General features: G+C 38.3%; 1 protein-coding gene across 1 annotated transcript in view; it reads right to left on the bottom strand.

Moving 5' to 3' along the window:
• KLHL14 (kelch like family member 14) overlaps positions 1 to 27,664 on the bottom strand; it is a 122,794-nt gene that overhangs the window by 49,963 nt on the left and 45,167 nt on the right. The window contains exon 3 of the mRNA XM_082416113.1: positions 23,436 to 23,557. Coding sequence (XP_082272239.1) covers positions 23,436 to 23,557 — 122 coding nt within the window. The remainder of the gene's footprint in view (positions 1 to 23,435; positions 23,558 to 27,664) is intronic.

Below are 27,664 nucleotides of genomic sequence, written 5' to 3'. Positions count from 1 at the left end.
TGGGCCATGTCCTATTTGTATCCCAAGTTCCAAGCACAAAGCTTGAAACAGAGCAAGAGCTGCACAATTGTATGTGCAATTAGAACGGAAGAGCATTCCGTGCAGAAGAAAGGGAATGAGCAATGGCCTAGGTGTCAGAAAGGCTACATCTCAGGGATCTGCATGTAGTTTGGAAAAGCTGGAGGAAAGGTGTGGGACGGGACAATGGGTATAAAGTGAATCCGGGGAGGCAGGCTTTAGAAACCCTGCTGAGGAGCTGGAGCTCATCTTTTGGGAATCTACTTTTGGGAATTTGCGAAAGATTTTATGTTAGGGATCGACAAGGTGAATTGAGATGAAGAAATAGATTCAAGTGGATACAGAAGATAAAAATCACAACACTTGTTGACAAGATGAAGAAAGGACTGGAGGAGAGGGACAAGTCAGGGATGACACCTGGGTTTTCAGGTTGGGGAGATGAAGATGCCATTCACCTCAATGGAGACCAACAAAAGACAATGGGTTCAAAGGCAAGATAACGATTTTAAGGCCAAGTGGAGATGTTCAGGAGGCAGTTGGAAATATAGCAGTTGGTTTCAAGAGAGAGCTCTGGGAAGAAAATACAGATTAGGGTTAGGGTTAGTGTTAGGATGAATGGCCCATCATGAACTGTTACAGATGCCATGCTGCAGGAAGCGTGTTCAGGATGAGACGAGGGCCCAGGATGATGTTCTGCCAAACCCTAGTACTTACAGAGTAATTAAAAAAAAGAAGCATCCAGGATTACTGAGAAAACACATTTTTCACAAAGTTACATTTTTGGAGTAAGAAGATGACTTAACCAGACAGACACAATTTTCATCGAGATGAAGGGCATATTAGAAGTACTAGAAGTACAGAATGGATGCTCTCTGGACCAGAAGTCATTGCCAAATAAACACTCCATGATTTCAAGATCAGGCCCAGCAAGTTTCCTCATGTATGAACAGTGTTAATAATTGTCATGACTCTCCTCTTCCTCAAGTTCTTCCTCTTCCCCTCCTTTGGAAGCGCATGTGTTTAAAGATCATCCCCTTCACATTAGTCTTATTCACTGGAAATATGGGAGAATGGTGAGATGGCACAGTGGCAAGAGGAAAAGTACAGTTGTCGAGAACAAAGCATGTTCTCTAGAGAGAAGGCTCTTTACTCCCGTGTGGGCCAGGAGTGTGCTGGTGCTCTGAGGCTGGTGATTTCCAAGCTACTTTAAAAACTATACCCTCTGTTCCATGACTCTGGACACTTAGATGACATGAGGAGGCAGGGGACAACCAAAGTGGCAAAGTCACACTTAAAACCCTGCCGAGAGGAAAGCTGGGCATTTCTTAGTACAACTGACCCTTGAACAACGCAGAGCATTCATCCAAGTGTAATTTATAGTTGGCCCTTTGTATCCGCCATTCCTCCGCATCTGGGAATTCAACCAAACACTATGGTGTAGTACTGTAATATTTACTACTGAAAAATATCCGCATATAAGTGGATCCACGCAGTTCAAATCCATGTTGTTCAAAGGTCAACTGTAGTCTGCAGAGTGACGCACCCCTTGGGCTTTTAGAGAGGCACAGGGATGCCCCAGTTGTCTGCCAGCCCTGAAGCCCTGGTACCATAAATCATAAGAAACTGTATAAGTAAGAGGTAAACCATATATTTAAGGGATAAAAGAGAGGGGAAAAAATGGCTTTCAAACTAGATTTATATTGAAGTTAATAATACTCACTAAAAATGATGTGAAAAAAAATTTTTTTAAAAGAAGAAAAAAGAAAGAAAAAAAAGAAAAAAGAAAAAGAAGAAAAAAAGAAAAAAAAATGATGCGTTATTGACATCTACATTCCCTGAGTATTTGTTCAGGCTTGATGCCTTTGAAATTTACATTTTTACCTGTTTTCTATTCACTTCAGGGAAGGGTTCCTCTCCCCCAACCCTGACACATTTGTTTTAAATGGATTTTTAATCAAACTCTTCTTTTTCACATGGCTGATCTTCCTCAGTTGACGACCTGAAAATCTCTGTGTGATGAAATTGTTAGAACACTTAGTGCTCCAGTGGACACAAGTTTGGGGACACCTTCTCCAGAAGTCTCCTTCTGCTTTCAGATCTCAAGCACAGTGAACCCACTTGCCTGATTCACCCATTTTAAACCCACAAATACCCATCTGACTTTGAAAGACAGTGTGACTCTCCCACAGGACCCTCCCGACAATGGCTTTTCCTTCAGCATTTAGTGCCAATCGGAGGCCCCAGCTCAAACCTATGTCATCCCTCAGATATGTAGGGCCTTTTTTTGATCAGAAACAAGGCTCAAGTCTAATGCGATATGACCAACAATGAAAAAAGAGAGAGAAATGTAACCAAAAGGATCCTGGGACCATGGAGAGAAGCAGTATAGTAGCAGGGCAGCGCTCTGTACACAAGGAACTCACAGAGCTCAACAGGGATCTATGCTATTGAAGGCAGTGGTTTGAGTTCTCACCTCAAACACACTTGTGCTTTCTGCTAAAGGTGAGTCAAACCACGAATTTTCACTTCATCACATTAATGCGTGCAAAGCATAACACTGTACCATGGAGACTGTCTTCAACATGGCAAAGAGAATCACAAGAAAGAAGAAAAGTCATCCATCTTTGAAAAGTCAAACAAATATTCACGGTCATTCTTACTATGGGGGATGGACTTAGGATAATACAGGTTACAGGCTTGACCTGTAACTGGTGTGCAGGCTTGGTGGTACCATGTCACTGTCTCCTTGCTACCTGCCTCCACTCTAATTTGTTTACTTGGTAGTGGGCCAGTTTGACCCAGAAGAAAATATAATACAGCTCATGTTTTAAGGAACTCTGGTAAGCCACACTAAGTATTACAGTTCCAAAGAACTGAAAATATCTGTATTTTGACATTGTCAATCGAAGGGTTTGGTGTCTAATAAAAGGTGGCTTATGAATAGTGAATGCTGAGCATCTTCTGATTGCCCTGCAGATCCACTCTCCACCCCAATGAGCCTGCTTGGTTCTTCCGGGTGCTGATGTTACTGACCACATCTCGGGGCTCCCTTTTCTCTGGCTTCTGGCTGGATTTGGTTTCAGAAGACTGAGGGAAGGAGAAGAGAAAGGTCAGGGTATTTCTTTCCCTAGCTTTCTTCTTCTGGGTCAGTGTGGGCTGCCTTCCTTGTTTGAATAAAATGTCTATTAGATGGTCATCTCAACACAGCTCTCTGTCTCTTGTTCTGGAAACTGTTCCCTCCCCTAGCCTTTCAGCCCTAAGAGTGGTGAAAGTGCCCCACTGTTAGCACTGAGGGACGGGGAAGGAGGTAAACTACTCTTTGACGTGTTCTTAACCATTGCCCACATCTCTCTAAGTAACTCACTCATAATTAAACATCTTCTGTTTCCTGTGTTATTCACCAAATATGCTTTAGCTTTAATATGGCACCTGTGAGTTCTCACTGCTGCGTTATTTGCAATCAAGGAATTAATTATTTTTCCATTCAAAATGGTTTGAGTGAATTAAAAGCTTCTGATATATACTTTTCTAAATAATCCAGTCAGAAAAAAAATACCATGTTAAAAAGAGTTCAAATAATGTCAGTTACAGGTCAAAGAACTCCTAATAAGGTTTCATGGAACATGGCTTAATAGAAAGAACACTAAACTAAATTAGGTCAGAACCCACGGGTTTGAGTCACAGATTCATCAATTATTACATGACCTTGACAGGTCACTTAACTGCTCTGAACTTTAGTTTTCTCATATGTCAAACAGTGATAATAATGCCTGTCCTGTTTATCTCACATTGTTATTGTGGGGGACCCAGTGAATGATAGACTTGAAAGTGCTTTCCAGTTGTGAGGACTAGATAGGGATATAACCCAGAGTGGTTATGAGGATATAATTTAGCCAATAAATAAGCACATAAAGTTCCATTATCCTAGAAAGCCCTCAACCCATGTCCATTCTTATCCTTAAAATCACAGCGACAAGATAAAAGCAGTGCAATGTTGAGTTTAAGAGGCAGGCTCTGAAGCCAACTGTTTGGGTTCATTAATTTGGCTCCACCACGAACAAGCTTGGACACGCTCCTTGACTTGGTTGCCTCAACAAGAAAATGGGGATAATAATGATCTCAACCTTACATTGTTACTGTGAGTATTAAATGAGATAATCCGTGTAAAGCAGCGGTCCCCAACCTTTTTGGCACCAGGGACCAGTTTCGTGGAAGACAGTTTTTGCACTGACTGGGGTGGGGTGTGGTTTCGGGATGATTCAAGCGCATTACATTTATTGTGCACTTTATTTCAATTATTATTACACTGTACTATACAATGAAATAATTATACAACTCACCATAATGCTGACTGGAGGCGAAGCTCAGGCAGTAATGGGAGCGATGGGGAGCGGCTGTAAATACAGATAAAGCTTTGCTCCCTCACCTGCCACTCACCTCCTGCTGTGCAGCCCGGTTCCTAACAGGCACAGACCAGTGCTGGTCTGTGGCCCAGGAGTTGGGGACCCCTGGTGTAAAGCATGAAGCACAAAGTCTCACACATAGAAGTTCTCCATCTACGTTAACCTCAGCCACGAGATGGAGAGAGACACCCTCAGTGGAGACAGGGTCAGAGAGGGTACAGCATCCAGCTTTTGGAGTCAAAATTTCATGCCTTGGAATATTAACTCAGATATTTACTAACTGTAAGTTTGAACAAGTTATTTAGTCTTTCTAAGCTTTAGTTTTTTTAAATATTCATCAGGATAATTATATCTGCCTTAAAATGGAATCTTGTGAGCACCAAATAAGAGGTACGTAATGTGCTTAACACAAGTGCTCAATTAAAACGGTCATTATCATTTTGGTGCTGCTAAAATCAAAACTCCCCTTCCTTGTCTTTTTATCCCTTACTTCTTTTGCATGAAGAGTCCACAAAGAAGCTGGTTTACATAACAAGTATTTGCAAGTTCAAAGACAGGTAAGCAGAAAAACCCAACTACACATATTTAAGGGCTGGACATACCTTTGAAAGGCTGACGTCTCAGTGCAAGCAGTGTATGACCTCCTGCAGGACCCCATAGCTAATGAGCCAAAGTTTAGCTACTTTTGGTACTTGCCTGTGGCCCTGGCAAGTGTGAGTTAATCTCCTGATTTAGCATTTGTCCCGTGTTTGTGGGGCATGTCCTGTGAAATAGGCAGGGGAATGGAGGTAATTAACAAAGTAAATATAATGTCTGCCCCCATGTTGCTGGCTGAGAAAGTGCTTCATTTATGTTCAGAACAGACTCTGTCTCAAAGTTAAATATAAAGGTCACAAAATATTCCCTGAGGGTCAGTATGGCTTGTGATTTAAGGGCGTGATCTCTGGAGGGAAACTACCTGAGTTCGAATCTTGGCTTTGCTTTTTACTCCCGGTGTTAGACAAGTTATCTTACCTGTTTATGCCATGGTTCCTCCTCTATAAAATGGGAATCATAGTAGAACTTGCATCATTGGATTGATTGTTGTGAGGATTAAATGAGCTAATATATATACATGGCTTAGTCAGGACAATAAATATTAGTCATGCTTACGATGATAAGTATTGTTTTATTACAAAGTGGTGTGATTTGTGAATAAAATAGACATGTCCTTAGATTAGAGGGCAAGTGTTGGCAAACTATGCATGCAGGTCATATCCAGCTCTCCACCTATTTTTATAAATAAAGCTTTATTGGAACACAGCTTCGCTTATTCATTTACTTATTGTCTATGGCTGCTTTCATGCTACATTGGTAGTTGAGTAGTTGCGATGGAGATCTTATGGCTACAAAGCCCCGAATATTTTCTATCTGACTCTTTATGAAAAAAGTTTGCTGATTCCTGGATAGAAAACTACTATTAACATATTTTTCTCAGAAGGAAAAGTTGGCATAGAAAACATTTATTCTGGGGAAATATGTTTATAGCGTTTGCACTCTGTCAAGTGACATATTATACACCGCTAACAAGTGTAACTCAGGAGAGCTCGGAAGGTACTGCTTTGTGCTCTCCCTGCCTCCATCAGTTCTGCTTAAGGAAGCAACGTGCATCAGGATGATGCTACTAACCTACTTTCAGCAGAATAAATGTCCTGTTATTTTCCAGTAATGTTAATGGATTTGCACCCTTCCAGCCTCTCTTTTCAGTGGGCTTCCATTATCAATAGTCATATATGCTTATACAGAGCTGACTGGGGTGCAGCCTGTGGTTTGGGAAAAAAAAATTCCCTCTATACGAACGCAGGTGAACTGTAAAGGGAATTCAACTCTCACCCCTGGCTTTTCTCAGACCTGATAGAATCAGGCATTGGCTATCATATTTGTAAATCACTGAACTTTATTTGGTAAAAGGAACAAAAGCTGCTTCTTAAAAAGACAACTATTTTCTGTTTCTGTTTCTTTTAAAAAAAAAAAAACAGAATATGTCTACAAATAATAAATGCTAGAGAGGATGTGGAGAAAAAGAAACCCCCTACACTGTTGGTGGGAATGTAAATCGGTGCAGCCACTATGGAGAACAGTATGGAGGTTCCTTAAAAAACTAAAAATAGAACTACCATATGATCCAGCAATCCTACTCCTAGGCATATATCCGGAGAAAACTCTAATTCAAAAAGATACATGCACCCCAATGTTCATAGCAGCACTATTTACAATAGCTAAGACATGGAAGCAACCTAAATGTCCATCGACAGATGAATGGATAAAGAACATGTGGTACATATATACAATGGAATATTACTCAGCCAAAAAAAAGAATGAAATAATTTCATTTGCAGCAACATGGATGGACCTAGAGATTATCATACTAAGTGAAGTAAGTCAGACAAAGACAAATATCATATGATATCGCTTATATGTGGAATCTAAAAAAATGATACAAATGTACTTATTTACAAATCAGAAATAGACTCACAGACATAAAAAACAAACATGGTTACTGAAGGGGGCAATGGGAGTTTGGGATTAAAATATACAGACTACTATATATAAAATTGATAACCAACAAGGACCTACTGTATAGCACAGGGAACTATACTCAATAACTTGTAATAACCTATAATGGAAAAGAAACTAAAAAAGAATATATATAAATGTATATATATAACTGAATCACTTTGCTGTATACCTGAAACTAACACAACATTATAAATCAACTATATTTCAATAAAAATTAAACAAACAAACAAAATTTCTGTTGGGGAACAGAAATTATTAACAAATGTTTCATGTTCAAAAGGATGTTGATCTCAGAAGAGGTAATGTGGTTAATTGTGTGAAAAAATCCAAAATAAAAACTTTTAGTTATAAAATAAAATAAAATAAAATAAATAAAACAGAAAATGGAAAATTTAAAAATTTTCCAAAGGTCAAGAAAGGTTATTCCCTCCAATGAAAGTGTTGGGTAGTGCCACGCTTCTGGCTTCATCTTGTACCCACGTCCACTCAAGCTTTTCAGTTCGGGGCTGAAACCAGCTGGAGCAAGACATGGAAGACGAATCCCCAATGCTGAGATTAGCAAATGAACTGGACGTTAGAGATACATATAAATTATGAGAAACATTGTGGATTATTTTCCGAATTAGATCAGGAAACCTATTTACATGTATATGTGACAAACGCAATACAGGATATCCAACCTTGCAAATTTAATAAGAAGATTGAAAACAAGTAACCATTACACTTCTCCTTAATTCATCTGCACATACATCTTTTGATTATCACTCAGGTGGGGAAAATGATTTGGGTTTTTGACAAGAATAAAGACAAAAAAAGGATGCCTTATCATTTTTTTTAAAAAATGAAAGCTCTAACGTGGAACAAGTAATTTAATCCTAGGAAATTTTATGCACACACAAAAGCAGCTACTGATATTTGGTAAAGTTAATGATTTCGGTAATGAAAAACTTCAAGCAAATTTATGAATGAACAGGAAACGAAGATCTGAGATTTACCAACATATCCAGACTGAGGAATACCTCGTCATCATTAGTACGAGAAAAATCAGACAACCAACCCAAGAAAGCAAAATGCACGGCTTTTCCCTCTTTAGGAAACTGTATTTTGCCACACAGCCCTTACAACTGTAATTTTTGCAAGTGAGAAGGTGTACACAGAAAGCCGTGGAAGGAACTGCAAGGCCCCGGGAAGTGAAAATCACCTCTTTCTAAAATAATTTTCACCTAGAAATAACCCAGTATGTACCATATTCTTTCTTCAATCTTCAATTAACAACAAAGGGGTAGTGGAAGTTTCAACAAAGAAACATGCATATTTCGGATATTAATATATTCCGTTTGTGCAGAGAATATTCCATTTTATCCTGCAAAAAATGCTGAAGTCTAGTCTTGCTTCACCTTTAACTATTTTTACGATTTGCTCTCTGTCATTACTATAGTAATGAGAAACAGAAAACGGTGCAGGCTCTGGAGCTCTATTTGGGTACACATTTTGGCTCTGCCATTTACCATCTGTGTGACCTTGAGCAAATGACTTAATGTTTCTGTGCCTCCATTTCTGCATCTGAAGTAGAAACAATCATAGCGCCTAATACCACAGAGTGTAAATGCGAGTGAAGTGCCTAGAATGTGTGCCTTGCACATAGCAAGTGTTTAATAGCTCTTTGCTTTGTTATATTTTTTCCTGATGTGTGTCATTTGCCAACTATAGTGAGTTGAACTGTGTCCCCCAAAAAGGTATGCTTAAATTCTAACCACCAGTAGCAACCTGTGAATGTAACTTATTTGGAAATAGGGTCTTGGCAGATATAATCAAGTTAAGATGAGGTCATACTGGATTAGGATGGACCCTAAAGCCAGTGACAGATGTCTTTATAAGAGAAAGGAGAGGAAGATTTAGACACAGAGACACAGAGGAGTGACACAGGGAGAAAGGCCAGGTGAAGACAGGGCAGAGATTGCAGTGATGAAACTACAAACCAAAGAAGACCAAAGATTGCCAGGAGCCACCAGAAGCTAAGAAGAAGCAAGGAAGCATTATTCCCCTAGAGTCTTTGGAAGGATCATGGCCCTGCTGACACTTAGATTTTGGAATTCTAGCCCCCAGACCTGTGAGAGAATAAATTTTTATTGTTTTAAGCCATCCAGTTTTTGGTACTTTGTTATGGCAGCCCCAGGAAATGAATACAGCAGGTAACCTCGATGAAAAAGTGGGACTTCCCTGGTGGTCCAGTGGTTAAGAATCCACCTTCCAATGCAGAGGACGCAGGTTCAATCCCTGGTTGGGGAACTAAGATCCCACATGCCTCGGGGCAACTGTGCCTGCACACCGCAACTACTGAGCCCCTGCGCTCTGGAGCCCACACGCCACAACATAGAGAGCCTGGGCACCACAACCAGAGAGCCTACGTGCCGCGGTGAAAGATCCCGCATGCCACAACTGAGACCTGACACAGCCAAATAAATAAAATAAATAAATTAAAAAAAAAAAACCCATAACTCCTCAAGGAAAACCTTGAACAATTAAAAAACAAAAACAAAAAGTGGGGATTTCTAGGAAAGAATGAGGTGAAATCCCAGCACCTAGAAGAGAGCTCACAGGTGGTTCATTGGGTGTTCTTTGAATTTAGTTATTTCATGGAGTCACCGATTTTTTAACCTTGCTTAAAGGGGAATAGGTTTGGGCCAGCAGACAGCTCTCCTAAGTGACTGTGACCACATCACACAACTTTATCTAGAGCCGTGCTGTTGATACAAAAGCCACTTGTCACAAAGAGTTATCTAAATTTAAATTCATCAACATGAACTAAAATTAGAAATTCAGTTTCTCAGTTGTATGAGCCATATTTAAAGTGCTCTATAGCCACATGGGGCTAGTGGCTACCATATTGTATTGTGAAGATACAGAACATTTCCATCATTGCATAAAGTTCCATTAGACAGCATTAGATGATATTTGTATTGTAATAGGATTTATTCAGCAGGCAAGTAAAACAAGCAGACAGTTCGTGTAGAAAAAAGAAAGTGTCATATTCTTGTAATATGGGTAAGCAACTCCATTTTTTAAGGAAAAAAGAATATGTGAATTGGAATATGGTAAATTGATGTATTTGGAATAATTCAAATGAATATGGAATAATTGATACTTGGACAGCTGCTCACAGGAAGTCTCACTTGTTGAATGGCCTATTGTTTTCTTCTTAAGGTCACCTACACCACTGCTTTTCCGTAATTTGGACAAAGGATATTGTATTCAATTTTTGTAGACTGAAAATTAGTACCACAGAAAACTCGCTTATATCCGATGCCAGGCATCACTATGGAAAATATGGCTTACTTTACCTGCATCTGGTTGAGATACACCTCGTATAGAATCGGTTAATTTTTTGGTCCCTTAATACTGTGAAGGAGGTAAATGCTACAAAGTGACAAATGAGATCAAGAAATCTGTGAGCTACAATCTCTCTCCTCCTCTTCAGATCTAATCATATAGATGAATAAATTGCTATAAAAAATACCAAAAATGAAACTAAAAACAATGAATCATTTTTTTTAATCTCATGTTCTCTGTGTTCAGGTAGCAAGAAATTTAATTCCAGTCTAACCAGTCTCCTGTGATTTTTTTTCCCCCTTTCATCTAAGATATTTTTAATGCTCAGAGGTGTTATAATAGAAAAGCATGTATTTTTGCCTGGTTTATACCCATCATCCTTACCATTACAACAAGACAAAAGCATTAAAGTAAAATTAATCATGTCAAAAGATTTTAGCAAAAACAAGTGAGACCATGCGTAAAGCATCGCTTTGTCTGGTGTGAAGTCACGCTCTGATTAAAAACATATAATGAAAGTGAAAGTGATACATCATTGCCTTAGCAGTAGGATTTTCTGAAAGTGCTTTGTGGCTCTCAACATAAAAATGTGGCAAGATTTTCGTCTTTGAAACTCACAATGATTATTGTTCTAGCTAGATAACTGGAATTCAATCTTAAAATCTTTTCTTTAAAGAAATTAAGACTTAATGACCAAATAAGGCATGTCAGTAGGATTAATAATTAGCACACCCTGTAAGGAGCAGTAGTTTGCCTTGACATCCAGACACAGAGATGAGAAAGTATCTGCTCAACACTCCCCTTTTACAAAACCATCTTTAGTGCCAGCTAAATACAGACAGGCCCTTCAGGTATCTTCTATGAAGCATAACTGTTTGCTTCATCGAAAGCAATATCATTAATAAATACTAAGGTATGGTCATAGTATGATCATTCCCCAGTAATGGAGTTATTTTTTATATGATACACAAAACCAAAAATTCTAACTGGCCAGATAGTCACAAAATACAGATTTAGTTCCTTGACGCCACCATAGAGTCATGTTGTGAGTCTGAAAAGGAACGGTTTGCTTATTTGCACTCTGCCTTAATTACTCCTTTATTTTGATGGAATTATTTGCATATAATAATCACTGCCCTAGGTTTTCATTCTTTTGTTGTTGTAATTTTGAAAGTCATTTCAATTCCTTTTTTATCATCTCTCTCAATGATAAAAACCATTCTGTTCTATGGGAATTATGTGTATCTATATGATTTATATCTATATTTGTTCTTGTATAACTATATTATAGATGCATACTAGTTGACATATAATGAACAGTAGAACTAGTAAAAATCACATAAACTAGGACATATTTAAACTATTTGAGAGGAGTCCGAATTAGAAAAATACCCTCTCAAATGCATTATAATAATATTTGGAGTGTATTTTAAAATTTTCCTTTAACGTAGAGTCATCTAATCTTCTGTGAATAAAGATCAGTCCCAACAATAAAGTCACATTGATGCAGGAAGAGATAGAAAGATGCATGGAGCAGCTATGACTTCTGACTGATAACTGCTCATAGGAGGAGTGAGAATACTTTGCATGAAGAAGAGTGAACCAAATATTTGTTGAACGTAAGGGTGCACTGTTGTAATCATTAGGGCTATTGAACAAATATTTTGATTATCCTTCTGAGAGCTTGGGAAGGTTGCATTTCTCCACCTACTTTGAAGTTAGGTGTGGCCATGTGATTTGTTTTTGCCAATAGAATCTGTTAATTCAGGCCAGAAGCTTAAAGAGTCAGTGTGAAATTTTTCTCTGCTCTGCCTTGGCAACCGGAATAAGGCAAATAGTGGAATTTCCATCAATCGGAGCACCAGAGGAGGAGAAATGAAATAGAGACCTAGATAACTTACCATAGACATGTGACATGAAAAGAAATAAATCTTTACTTATATAAGCCACTAAGATTTGGGGATTGTTATTATGCCTGCCTAACCTAGCCTAGCCTCTAAAAGATATAGGCATTGGTTCTAAGAGGGCCCAGTGGCTGATGACAAGGAAACTGATGCTGGAATGTGGAAAGATGGAAATGCACATTATGGTATGGAAAACCACTAGGTAAAAACTGTTGTTTGCTTTTACTTGATGGTTAATCAGTTATTTAATAAATTTCCCCCTCCAAGGGAAGAGGTTGGAAAACAGAATGTTGATAGTGTGTATTGGTTGCTGTTGGCTGTGCTTGGCAAGATCTGCAAAGAAGAGATGATCTCACAAAAAACATCGGCCTATTTATAAGCAGGAGTGAAAGAAACAGTCCCAAAATCTAGGAGTGTGCAGCATTGGAAGAAGCAATGTTTTTCAGTCTCATCTGGGAAAAGATGAAATTGAAAAGAATTTTGAGCAAAAAAGGTAAATTAAAACTCAGCTTCTGGGGGGTGGGATGAATTGGGAGATTGGGATTGACATATTCACACTATTAATGTTATGTATAAAATAGATAACTAATGAGAACTTACTGTATTGCACAGGGAACTCTAGTCAGTGCTCTGTGGTGACCTAAATGGGAAGGAAAGCCAAAAAAGAGGGGATATATGTATACGTATAGCTGATTCACTTTGCTGTACAGTAGAAACTAACACAACATTGTAAAGCAACTATACTCTAATAAAAATTTTAAAAAACAGCTCAGCTTCTGTCCATCAACAGAGGAATGGATAAAGAAGATGTGGTACATATATACAATGGAATATTACTCAGCCATCAAAAAGAACAAAATAATGCCATTTGCAGCAACATGGATGGACCTAGAGATTGTCATACTGAGTGAAGTAAGTCAGACAGAGAAAGACAAATATCATATGCTATTGCTTATAGTGGAATCTAAAAAAGGGGTACAAATGAACTTACCTACAAAACAGAAACAGAGTTATAGATGTAGAAAACAAACTTATGGTTACCAGAGGGTAAGGGTGGGGAGGGACAAATTGGGAGATTGGGATTGACATATACACACTACTATATATTAAATAGATAACTAATAAGCACCTACTGTATAGCACAGGGAACTCTACTCAATACTCTGTAATGGCCTACATGGGAAAAGAATCTAAAAAAGAGTGGATATATGTATATGTATAACTGATTCACTTTGCTGTACATCTGAAACTAACACAACATTGTAAATCAACTATACTCCAAAAAAAATTTAAGAAAAAACTCAGCTTACTGACAAAGAAAATTAAAAGTACGGCTTTTGGAGTTCAGAGTTTTTGAGCACGAGTCACCGGTTCTCCTTGCTTGGCCCTCCAATAAACCTTTCTCTGCTCCGAACTCCAAAAAAAAAAGAAAAAGTATTGCTTTCACAGTAATTTTACCACCTTAGAGTATCTTAGAAGAAAGTTTCAATGAAAGGAGAGACACCCAGTAAACTCTTCTAACTCAGGGAAAAGAGTAAAAAGGGAGCTTTCCCAGCAGAGCCAGGTAGATAGACAAATATAGAGAGTATTAGGGAGCAAGAGAAAAGAGAGAGAGAGAGAAGAGAAAAATGGCTATAAGAAAACAAAGGAAAAAGCAATATAAGAAGTATATCAGAAAAGTGCATATGGTCACTGGCCATGGAGTAGATGGAAATATAAATATAAGAAGATAGCTAAGTTTTTTAGAGGATGAATTACCAAAAGATTCACCAGTCTGGACTACAAGAGCCTGTGACAATTAGAGACTTAAAATAACCATTGTCCCCTAAATGTCTTAGACATGAAATGTACTTAGAAAACCCTTCCACTCCTAGGAAGTGTACAATCCTCAGGTTCACTTCAGATAAGGAAGATAATGAAAAAGAAGAATCTTCCAAACAGTGGACCCATGGCGATGGAGAACAAAGGCTGATGGGCAGCGTTAGGGAGGACTCTCATCAAGGAACACAACTTTGGGTAGGCACCCTTCCAAATGCCTATTTGGTGGGATTGCTAAATTGCTACGCTCTTTCTAAATTAAAGAGTTTGTTGTGTTCATACTGCCCCTAATCTATCACTGTGCATTTTGTGTTAGGGAGCCAGATAGTTTGTCTCTTTATTTGGTTTCCAGATCAAGGGGAGTCTCAAATGAATCCTGTGACTGAGCAGAAATGACAAATGTCATTTTTAGTTGCCAGTGCAAGATGCTTGCAGCTCATTCTTCCCCCTGCTGTGCTGATGGTAGAAATGCCTGTTAAGGTAGAGAGCCTCATATGCCTGGATCCCTGAATGACTCAGACGTCCTCTGCCAACCTGTGCTGGCACTTAGCATGAGTTACAACTAAGTTTTTTGTTGGTTTAAGATTTTGGAGTTGTTTGTTACCACAGCATAATCTAGCCCATCCCAACTGATACACATAGCTTCATGCTAGAAATAGAAATTTCATTCTGAGTCAAAAGTGTGTCTTGTTCAGATGGCCAAGAGGCACGTGAAAAGATGCTCAATGTTGCTAATTATTAGAGAAATGCAAATAAAAACTACAATGAGGTACCACCTCACACTGGTCAGGATGGCCATCATTAAATGTCTACAAATAATAAATATTGAAGATGGTGTGGAGAAAAGGGGACCCTCCTACACTGTTGGTAGGAATGTAGGTTGTTGCAGCCACTATGGAAAACAGTACGGAGATTCCTAAAAAAGTAAAAATGGAGTTGCCATATGACCCAGTAATCCCACTCCTGGGCATATACCCAGAAAAAACTATAATTAAAAAATATACATGCACCCCTATGTTCATAGCAGCACTATTTACAATAGCCAAGACATGAAAACAACCTAAATGTCCATCAACAGATGAAAGAATAAAGAAGATGTGGTATATATATACAATGGAATACTACTCAGCCATAAAAAGAATGAAATAATGCTATTTGCGGCAACATAGATGGACCTAGAGATTATCATACTAAGTGAAGTAAGTCAGAAAGAGAAAGACAAATACCATATGATATCACTTACATGTGAAATCTAAAATACAACACAAATGAACATTTTATGAAACTGAAACAGACTCACAGACATAGAGAATTGACTTGTGGTTGCCAAAAAGGAGGTGGGTGAGGAGCGAAAGTTGGGAGTTTGGGATTAGCAGGTGTGAACTGTTATATATAGGACGGATAAACATCAAGGTCTTATTGTATAGCACAGGGAACTATATTCAATATCCTGTAATAAACCATAATGGAAAAGAATATGAAAAAGAATATATATAACTGGGTCACATTGCTGTACAGCAGAAATTAACACAACAGTGTAAATCAACTATACTTCAATAAAATTTAAAAATATATATGTAATTAGATTTAAAAATAAAATGTATAACTGTTACAAAAAGAAAAAAAAAAGTGTGTCTCCTTTCTCAAACCTTTTATGATAAGAGCAGAAGACACGATTCACTTCTTTTTGGTTATAAAACAATGCAAAATGGAGTCAAGTAGAATAAAAATATATCAAGGGGCTTCCCTGGTAGCCCAGTGGTTAAGAATCTGCCTGCCAATGCAGGGGACACGGGTTTGAGCCCTGGTCCACGAAGATCCCACATGCCACGTACCGATTAAGCCCGTGCACCACAACTACTGAGCCTGTGCTCTAGAGCCCGAGCCACAACTACTGAAGCCCGCATACCTAGAGCCTGTGCTCCGCAACAAGAGAAGCTGCTGAAGTGAGAAGCCTGCGTACCGCAACGAAGAGTAGCCCCCGCTGGCCGCAACTAGAGAAAAGCCCACATGCAGCAACGAAGACCCAACATAGCCAAAAATAAAATAAATTAAATAAATAAATTTTAAAAAAATGTATAAGGGAATAACTATATTACAGATGCTGAGCCCAGAACTTTATTGTATTATTTTATTTAATTTTCACAATAAATCTAAGAGGTGAGTATAATTATATTCACATTGCAGATGAGAAGGATCAGAGAGGAAGCAGCATGACCAAAGGCTCACGGTCAACAATGTCTGGGGGTATATTTCCATTTAGATCTGTCTGTCCTGAGAGATGTTGCTCTGTGTCTGTGCGTGTGTGTGTCTGTGTGTGTGTGTGTGTGTGTGTGTCTGTGTATAGTTTCATTTTTGACACTGCTTCCGAGACAGATTTAAAATGTCAAGAAATCTTCATTGAATTATGGCTTGTCAGTAATCTTACATGCAAATTCCATCACTTACACGTCTTAATTTGCAGTTTAGTTCATAAACCAATATATTCTTGACCTCTAGGAGTAGGATATTTATTCAGTTAACCTGTACTAGTTCTACTCTCTGAATGGGGAACTAATCCAAGTGCATTGGATCCATTTAGATTTTCATGGGTGCAATGGGTCGGCACAGATTAAATCCCATTCGTCTGCTTGGAGTCTTGACTAACAGCACTTGTTGGTGAGACAGACTGGTGTGGTACGTGAGGCAGCACTGTTTGAGAGAAACACAGAGACCGGTGTTCTATTCCTCATCCTGTCACTAAATCATCATGGGACTCTGGGTACGACACCTCTGCCCTTTCAGTCATTTAAAGTAAAAACCAAAATTGTGAATGTGCCATAGAAGTGCTTCCATGGTCTGGTTTCTGCTAAGGCCTTTAGCCATACGTCATATCTTTCTCCCCCTCACTATTTGAGTTCAGCCACGCACCTCCTTCCTACAGGGTCTTAGGACTTACTTTTAACTAACCTGAAGCAATCGTCTCTCATATCTTTACCTGGGCATCTGGCTACCTCTGTCTCATCCTTCAGTTCTCAGCTCAAGTGTCACTTCTTTGGTGATATCGTCCATGACTCCTACACTAGATCTGGTCTCTCCATTACACGACTTTATATATTTTATACCCTTCCTTCAGAGCACTATCACACTTTGCTATTATATATTGCTATCTGGAATTATTTACTAATGCTGATTCCCCCACTAAACTCTAAGCTTGGTGAACACATGATGCTATTTGCTTTGACTCAGCATTGTTTTTTCTGTATCTAGGACAATGCCTGCTACATAGAAGGTATTGCTTATATTTGTTAAATGAATGAAATTAATGTGTAAAATGAGAGGGTTGGGTAAGAAGATCATTTAATCTTTCAGTGCTCACATGCAACGGTTTGCTGGACTTCGCCTGCAATTTACCTAGGATTGACACAGAGCAAATCCAAGCAACCCGTATCACTCAGACCTCCTTCACGCCAGATTCAGTAGCAAATACCACAGCTGGTGTGTAAAGAAGGCATCAGAATTATTGGTACCCATGCTGTTCTCTGGAGAAAAAGCAATTGCCATATTCAAGGGAGGTATATATAAACCAGAAATAAAGTCAACTGGTTTTTCTAGTCACCCAACTTACTTGAAATACAGTATATAGAGTGACCACCACACATATTTTTTTAAAAAAAATCTATGAAAAATCCACTAATGCACTGGTGCATGAATACACAGCAGCAAATAATTCAAAATATATAGCAATGTGCAGCCATGGATCCCAAATTAGAATCGAGCTCATTGAAGGTAAAATTAGATGCTAACATATTTTAAAAGTCCAAACACAATTCTCTCTTCTTCTTCTTTGTCCAATGTCCTGGAAACAATTACTCCATGAACTGAAATTCAAAGTTCCAAGCTAAGAGAGAAGAACTGCCATGCTATTTTTTAAAACCTTTAGATCACTGTGTTTTCACTAACACCAAAAATAAAAATGAGAGGGGTATGTCTACTCTCAATTCTTAATTCTTGAACCTATCTTAGGAATTCCTTGAAACGGTCCCATACAATAGGGCTCTTGGTTAACTCTCCAGCCCCACCACATACCTCCCCAACCTCAGGCTCTCCTATAGATACACAAATTCATTTCAGTTTCCAGAAGGCACCAAGTCTCTCTTGCCTTTTGGCACTCCCAGTACTGGACCCTTTTATTAAAATACTTTATCACCCACCTCTTTGCATCAATAATTCCTACCCGTTTTTTCCAGCTTTACAGAAGGTCACTTTTAGGAAAGCCTCCCTAACCTCCCACGTCTAGATGAAGGGCCCCTTTTGTGCTCCCATAGCAGCCCAGCCTCCCCTGTCTATCCCTCAGCACACTCTTATTGTAACTGCTTCCTCTGGTTCTTGGAAGGAGAGATGATCACATTCTACTTTACCACCCAACACAGAGTGGGTGTGCAATAATTGCTTGCTACATAAAGGAATAAGGTCTGTAGTTAAGTCTAAATTCTTCCCAGGCATTTTGAGTCATTCTGGAAGCACATAGTTGTTCTCTGAGGTTCTCCTGCAACGGGAAGTGCGCTATCTACAGACCCTACCTACCTGTCTAGAAATTAAATTAAATTAAACAATTTGTGGACTTTGGTTCTTGGTAATAAAGATCATATGAATAGAGGAAACCTACAGGTATAAAACCCTCAATTAAGCTTACTTTTTATTTCTTTCAAAACAAATGATAAGAAATGATTGTTTTCGACTAACTTGCCTTTCCTCTCAACATACCCTCAAAGAACAGAAATGAACTGAAATCAAGAAACAGAGGACCAAGAAAAAAGTCTGATCAAAACTGTCAATGTGCAGGTTTATTATTCCCTGAATAACCAGCAATTAAACCATTCTCCATTGCTCAAATATCGGATAAACATCAAATCTATATTTATCTTTTGGAACTGAAGTTCAATGTCTTAGATAAGATGTGTTTTCTCAGTAGTCTTTCTTCAACATTTATGGAAAGTATATTTTTTTAAAATAATGAAGAGTCCACCAGCCTCTGATGTTTGTTACTCTCCTAAAAGAAATCGATGACTCCCAGCCCCGGGACCGTTCCTGCGTGGTGGATGGGATCAAGTTCACGGTCCTCCATGAACCATAGAAGACAACCCAGGAAACCTCTGCACAATGCTTTCTTTTTTTTTCTACGAATGAAAAAATACAAGTCCCCAAATCCTTGCACTACCAAGCAAAGAACAGAATTGTAAATTGAAAGGAAGAGGAAAAAAGGCATTTCCCCCTCCCTCTAATGAAGGGAACTGAAAGTGGCCAAAAGAAGGAACACACCTTTCTAACCTAGCTCTTCTAGTTTTCATTCTAACCTTATTAAAGGGAACTCCTCAGCAGCACATGGAGAGCTAAATCTATATTTTGAAATCCTTTTTCCTGGCATTGCTCACAGAAAACAGTAAGAAGCATCTAATAAGTAGACTCTCTTATCTGAAATGTAGCAAAAAGAAAGTCAATTTCCAGGAAACACTTTACTGACCAGTAAAGAATGTGGTCAGTGGGGAACCCAAATAGAATAGACAGCCCCTCTGTACTGTCTCCTGGGAAGGAAGGTAAGCTGCTTCCACACGAGGACTTCATAAAAACTTTGATGTGTCAGTCATATGCTATGAAAGTACATAGTAGCCATGGGAACTGTTTTGTTTGATCTTTAAACAAAGGATTTAGGACCTGCAAAGTGCAAGAGGCATGCTTTTTGCATTGGCCATTTTAGTATTCATGTCTCCTGTACTGCTTCCTAATAGGTTAAGAATGAAACGGCAGACTGCGTGCAGGAGTGAGAAATGCAAGAAAAGCAGTACTGTAAAATAAAAATGAACAAAAGTGCATTTCAACTTCCCTGTCATTATTAACAGTCAAGAGAACAACAATGCCAATACTTAACATTTCACATTTACAAAAGGACCTACCGTCATTTTTACAGGGTATTTCTCAGTACTTTGCTGATAGAGGCTGAGGAACGCTGTTACTATTCTTAATATTAATTCTATAAGGTTAAATAAGTGATTTTTTTCCAAAGAGGAGGATAAAAATGAAGGTTGTGTTAGCATGTTACTAAATCTTTTCAGTGAGAATAATCATTCCCTTTGCTGTTTGGGTAGACCAAGCCACTGGTTAGCTGACTGTTGAATTTTGTTTTCTTTATGTTAGGTAGAACCACTTTTTCACTTCCACTCACCTCCACTCTATTCAATTTCTTGTTATTTGTGGACCCCTTATATAGTGTTTCTAAAACATAAATAACATAACAGAATAAGAGCTAAAGAAAATTATGACTGACTTTCCTTTTAATTCTTCTTGGTTTTATTACATGTGTAAGTGGTGTGGCACCCTTAAGTGGGCATCTGTGCTCCTGCCCGTGGATGGCATCCTTCTAAAAGAAGCACGTCTGTGAGACAGGCTGGAAAATGTTTGCTCAAGCCAAGTGGGTAAAGGATTCTGAGATTCAGAGGCTCTAGCTAATCTCAGGTTTTAGGTTTTTGCTGGTTAGCTTATTTGTTAGTTTTTATGGAGAGAGTCATTCAGTAAATGAGCAGACACCACACCAGGAACTGTCTCCTAGCATTAATTGTCATCCTCAACTCCCTGCCAATTAGCTTGGCAGTTCTTCGGGGTCAAAAAAAAAAAAAAAAAAAAAAATGACCGTGGGAAGCTCTGCAATTCCTAATGTTTCATTGGATTTGGAGAGAATTTGGATACTTTCTTATTCCAGTAAGAAACAGTTCTTCATTTATTATTAGATGGGCCAAAGAGTGTGGAAATTGATCAGTTACCTGACTTATTTATTCAGTTTAGCCAAATAAGACGCCTTAATTAAAAAATACAAACCAGCAGCAGAAATCATCCAAATAAACTGTCTATATTTCTCCAATAAACCTAAAAAATATGCTTTCACTTGGGACCATGTAGTCACAGCCCAGCAAGTAATAAACTCTATTTTTTAAAGTACAAGCCAAGTGAAATGAAGAGTACAAGTAGAGTAGACATTTATTTCAAAGCTGTGAGCTGCCTGAGTATAGGGAAAAAAGATTCAAGATCTTTGAAAATGTTCCCATTATTCGAACTTTTCTATACATTAATGTCTTTATTTCCTTCAATTTCAAATCTGATGAATGGAGTCAACAGAAACCCATCTATCTTTACTTCTTAGTCTGCAGATTACTACATTCAACATATAAAAACTAGAGAAAATGGTCTCCCTACTGAAGCAGTGGGTCTTTGTGTTGCATCTGTTACAATGTAATTTGTCTCCCCTCTTCCTGGAGAGCTTCAGTTGACTGAGGCCTCCAAGGTATAAAGGTACATACAGTTCTTATGCTAATATTGGTAACAGTGTTACAACGATAGCAATAGTTATCTGCAATTTATTGAGTTCCTGCTATGTGCTAGATGATTTACAAACACAACTTTATTTTCAAAATACTCAAAGGATGCTGCAGAATGAAGAAACCATGACTCAGGACATGTATATGACTTGCTCAAGGTCACGGATGTGGGTTCGAACCCAGGTCTGACTGACTCAAGTTCGTGCTTTCTTACTACATCTTGCTAAGTAAAGAGTTAAATCAGGCAATATGAAAAACTGAAGTAGGGTGAGCCTATGTTCCAGTCTATACCCGTTGCCCCAGCATAATTAACAGATCCCCATTTCATGCTCTAAAGTCTCCTAGGTTGAACAATAAATTGGATGATCACCCTGTCTCTGAATAAGGCTTGAAATGAGCCTAAGATTTTTCTTAGGTATTGTTCATAATGTTTTAATTAATCTTTTTGCCTTTAATGTAGGGCTTCAAACCACTAGAAAATTGGACCCTGCCTGATGTATTTGGGAGAAGAGATGGATTTGTGAGCGAATATCACTTATCGCTTGGGTGTAATATCTCCCTGTCCCTTGGCCTCTGTTTCTCTGTCATCTCACATCAAGAATCTCTTGTCATTCCTCTTTCCTCTCTCCTCCTCCCGGTATCCATGTCTACTTCTGTGTAGGCTTTCTCTATTGATCAAGTGTCAGAAAATTGATTCCTTGGTTTTACTTTAGCTTGAGTTTCTGACGAATCTTGAAAATACAGCTTGCTCAAGTCATTCAGATGTTTAAATCACTATGAACGGTATTTTTGTCAAAAAGAGAATGAAAATCATTTGAAGGCATCTCTAACTTATTTTTCTTTCTTCCTTCCTAATCTGGCTTCTACTCTCCATCACTTCGTTACTACAACCAGAGTGTATAGGTGTCCAGGGAGCTTTCTCACTGCAGTTCCTGGACGATGCTACTGCAGGTTTCGCTGGGGTAAGCCAGCTCCAAAATGTATTATTTCAAGCACCACCTCACATGTCTTTGCTCCTCTCCTGCATTTATGGGCAAACTGTTGTCCTGTTTCTGTTATTTTAAAGGGCTTTCAGTAAGAGGAGAGGCAATGACTTTTTAAAAAATCTGCTAATATATATAACTGCTTAAAAGACACATGCAATAAGAAAATCTAACTTTCACTTTTGTTGGTTTTAAATGTATGGCTTTGATTTATGGATGAAAATTGCTCATTTATTATTTTATCTATACAGCTCTGGGCAATTTTGACAGTTAAAATTTAGTTTTATTGACCAGTGCAGCCACGGTGCCCACAAGGGGACCGGTGCACACAGCCCGCTACATTCAAGAAACGATGATTTTTGATTCCATGACCGAGTCAGATTGGGAATCATAACCGATGTAACAATAAGTTCCAAATCTCAGTGCCCAAGGCAAGAGGTTTGCTGTAAAACACAATCACCCTTTAAGGAGGGGAGGAGAAGAATCTTGGGTGGAAGTTTGCAAGCACAATTTAATGCAGTAGGGAGAGGTCCTGGGTATATCTGTGCATCTGAACAGTGGAGCAATGGAAGGGGATGGTTCTCTAAAGACCCAGGGCCACAGATTAAAGGTTAATGAGCAAAGATGCCTAAAAAGCAAAATGAACATTAGTTACAGAGACAATGAACATTAGTTACAGAGACAATGAACTAAACAATCATTTTGACATGAGAAAATTTACTAGTGCTATTAACCAAGCTTTCCCTTTTCCAAGAGCAAAACCATAATGGAAGAACTTCTTTTGGAAGATCTCTGTCTTCCCTCCCCCTCTGTGGCAACACACACAGAAACACCAACTCAAGTGCACTGATTTTAGGCCAGTTTTAATTTAGGCTTCTTCCACTACCAAATCAGCCACTCTGCAATGTTAATTTAGTCTTTTACTTTAAATCCCCTGTGATACATAAACACACCTCCAAAGGGTAACAAATCAATAAAATGTCTAATTTGATTAACCATGTTTTCAAATTCATCAAGATAGCTCTAACCTGAAATAAATAGGTGGGTAAATAAAGAAAGAAAGGCACTCACTTGTGAGGATTTTCCATGTCTTCTTTTCATCATCATAGTACTGAACCAAATTGCTGGGGAGCCGGTCCGGCCCAGGAGGCAATCCACCAACCAACAACAGCATTTTCTTGTTAGAGCGAATTCTTCACCCAAAACAAAAGAGGAGATGAATAACCACATTATTGTAGAGCCTCTTTAGTGGCAACAAAATCATAACCATCAAAAGAATGTTCCCTGCTTGCAGATTTCTATTTCATTTTTTTCCTGTTTCTTCTCCCATTCATGTCTCAACAATTTTTTTGAACCAAGCAGAAAAATGATCAGAAGCACGGCATATCCCCATACTCAAGGAATAATAAGCTCCTTTTATGCAATTTGTTAGAGGTTCATTCTAGAACGACCTTTTTCTTATATTATCCCTTTAAATCATCACTCTTTACAGCTGAGTACACATGAAATGCTCTGGAGTTGTGCTAAGGTTAAGCATTGAAGTTGCATGTCAAAAATCGTATTAGTCAAAATCATTATTATAAACCATTCTCCACTCAAAGAACCTTGAAAAAATTAAGGTTATGCAGAGACTTTGTGAGCCAACTCTTTAATCACCTAGCGAACTTCAAATACCAGTTTGGTACAATTGGTAGCCCAGGGCTAACTGGGGTGGGTTCACCAGCGCGAACAGGACTTTTTGTTTAATTTAGCTGAGACTTCTGCCTTCATCCTCTTCCCAGCTCCTCCTCCCCCTCCCCCCATCCCAGGGCAACTGTGGCGACACAGCAGCACCAATTGGTAAAAATGAGACTGTGAGGTTGTTTTGAGCCTCCCCAGAGTGGAGCCCTGCCAACGCTTGCCACTGATCCAGCGGCATGAACTTGCTCAGCTGTGCAAAGTCACTCTAATTCCCTCCCTCTGTTTTTCTACCTTCTCCCCCAGGGGGCAACCACTGAAAGGAGTGACTACCCACCCATCAAGAGCTGGCAATTCGCTGCTATTAACCGTGACTGTGATTCCCAGCCTGCCTGGCAGCTCCTGAGAACAGGCCTGCAATGTCTCATATGCAGTAAAAGCTATAAGATGCACCCTGGCCGGCGCACTCGACCTGATGGATGTATGATCCTCGGGAACAGTAATGGATTGAGCTCACTTGCGATTGGACGGAGGAGGAGAGACCCAGCCCCCCACAAGGGCCCTGCTGATTTAACGGTCGCTTTACATATAATTGAACCTTTCGTTCACCTGAAAGGCTGAAGGTGGTGGTGGGAAGAAACGAAACAACCATGATTGAAGGAAAAAGTCAATAAATGTAAAAGGGTTCCTCTTAAATATGATCACCACCCACAGCGTGGCTCAGAATCTATTATTACATATTCAGCCTGGTCGTTCTGATTCAAGGACGCTTGGCGAAGTACGCCCTTGTGGAGAAGCACTGTTTGTTGGTTAAGAACCTAACATTCGGAGAGTTAACTGAATACAGTTAATGACATTTCCATGGGAAGGAAGGGAACAAGAGAATTCCTTTAATGAAACTCTGGTGCCATAGAATGCCTCCTATATGCCTCAGCAGAAAAAAATACCTTCTGGAAAACCTCCTATCAGGGACTCATGCATAGGGGGAGCTGTACTTGTAGAAGAATGTTCAATGTGATATCAGCTTGCAATATTAATTTTGCCACAAACAAAAAAACTCGACTTCTTTGAAGCTGAAGTACTTTGGAACTGTACCCATATGCCTTATAGATCAGTAGTTGGGAGTTCTTATAGTCAAATAAAGTGGCAGAAACAGTGTTCAGACCTAGCCCTTCTAACTCTACCAGGTCCATGATCTTTTTAAAATTCAAATTTATTTAAAAATTTTTTATTTTACCATAAATTCTGGTTAAGACCCAGGTGACCTGGATTCTAGGGCTGATTTTGCTATTCAGCAGAGTGACTTTGTATAAATTACTTGGCTTCTTGGAGCCTATGTTTTCTCATCTTTAAATAGAGGAGTAATATCTGATCTGCATCTTCAAAGGATTGTCATGAGGATTATGTAAAACAATGAAGTGAAAAGTTCTATGTAAACTCTAAGGTAAATTATTATTAATTTATCTTTAGTATTAATACAATGTGGGCTTTATTTCATTATGCCAAACCTGATTAGTTAAAAAAGAAAAGTAGTATTTTTCACAGAGATACTTGTTGAATTCATATATATAAATACAAGTTAATTAAGAGGGTTTCACTACCTAGCTGTTATCTTATAATTGTATGTTCTTAGAAAATTATCATTTTAATTATATTGGCTATCTTGAGCCTTGTTATAAGAAAATATACATCGGACATTACATAAAACTGTGAACATTTCGGGATCCAAATAAAGAGAACTAATAGAGATTACTCTACATTTCTTATTTCTTAAGAATAAAACAAATGAGAAAACCCAGCACATATTTTACTTTGATATAAATGCAATGTCAGCTATTCAATTACTCCTAGAAACTAATACACGTGAATAATTCCTGTGGAAAAGCTTCCATTCTTTTTACAGTGTGCAATTATAATAGTGACAATGACAATAATGACAGATAATAATGAATGCATATTGGATATTGAAACCTCTGATTATCATGCCATTTATTTGATGTGTGTGAACTTCAATTTGAAAACACCATGAAAAAAAAGATACCTTGTGAACTAGAAAAGTAAAATTAGAAGAATCTGAATTAACTTGCTGAAGGGGGTTTCAATTATTCTCTTCTAAACAATTCCAGTGGAGCCTTACAGGTTCAATTTTAGATTAGGCAAAATCTACAATATTGCAATAATTAGAGTTCCTTCATATGGCAACATAGTATACTTTTTAGAAGCTCTTTACACAGGAAGCCAATTTAGCCAAAATTAATCTGTTCTCTTTAAGTCTGTTAATATTTTAAAAATACTCCTTTTTACTCCTCATCTTAGCACCACTTAGACCAAAGTAATATACTTAAGAGTTAAATAATTAGAGAAACTTAAAGAGCTGAGTATGTCTTGATTAATAATATTATTTAGATGTCTTTGGGTCCCTAGATTCTTGCAAAGAAAAATATAAGGTTAAAAAGGCGATGGAATTTGAAGGTCTCCTTTGTTCCAGCTCAGTAATTGCCCAACATTTACCATGTGTCACATTTGTGCGTGTGTGTGCGTGTGTATGCGTGTGCGCTGGCGCGCATAGGTACTTTGGTTCCAGAGATGAATGATTGAAGGATAACCTAAAACCTCCTGGTGTAAACAAATTTTTCATCATACTGGTGTTCTAAGTATGGTAAAGTCTCATTTATTTATATTTCAGTGATTTGGAACTTTAATAATTGGGAAACAGGCCAGATAAAGTTTTCCTTCCCAGGATACATATAAACATTTTTTATTAACTAGATTGCAAGACGTATTTTAACCAGTTTAAGAAATCAGCTGGTCCGCTGGCACTTTAGAGCCACCCATGTACATTTAGGCTACGTTCATTTTGCAGATGACTAATCATTATTTATTTATTAAAGAAAATGTTCTGCAATATTCTTAAGAATCGTTAAGTCTGAGAGTTAGAAGAGAACTTTGAGGTCATCTCGTTCAGGGATTTCCAAGTCTGGCAAGTCATCAAAATCATCTGAGGGGATTAAAAAATTAAGATTCTTGAGATAGATTCTTAGGTCCCAATTCCCGGAGATTATGATTCAGCGGGATGAGGCCTTAAAAATCAATAATGTTTCACAGTTTTCTGGTTGATTCTGACACACAGCCAGACTTGAGGTCACTGATTTGGTCCAGTTCTCTACATAATGTAGAAATCCTTTCAATAGTTTTTTTTTATAAGTATTCTTATTAATTTGGAAATTTGTAATGAAATGGACCTTAGGTTTTCAAACGCACTCTGTTGTGGAAAGTTGTTGGACAGTTGTGTTAGATTGATTTTTTTTCTCCTTATGCTGAGCTGAGAATCTGCCAAAGTCTTTCAGAGAAAAAGAGCAAGGTGCTGTCATGGCAGCACCTCCGATAATGGCAGATAGTTGCTATATGTCTTCTCTTTAGCATGTTGAAAATTTCCATTTCTTTCTGAAAAAATTTCCATTTTCCTTATTAAAAATGTACTCAATGTACCTTATTAGAACTGTACACAATATAACAAATATGATATTGATATGTGATGTGATGTATTTTTTTAAGGCTTTTTAAAAATCACAATGGTCTTTCAGCTGCCACAATGCAGTGCTGGTTCCTATACAGCTTCCAGC

This window comes from Balaenoptera physalus (assembly GCF_965194825.1).
Source record: "Balaenoptera physalus genome assembly, chromosome: 12".
Taxonomy (NCBI): domain Eukaryota; kingdom Metazoa; phylum Chordata; class Mammalia; order Artiodactyla; family Balaenopteridae; genus Balaenoptera; species Balaenoptera physalus.
The sequence above is the reverse complement of the archived record's forward strand: the minus strand, read 5'-3'. Positions and strand labels throughout refer to the sequence as shown.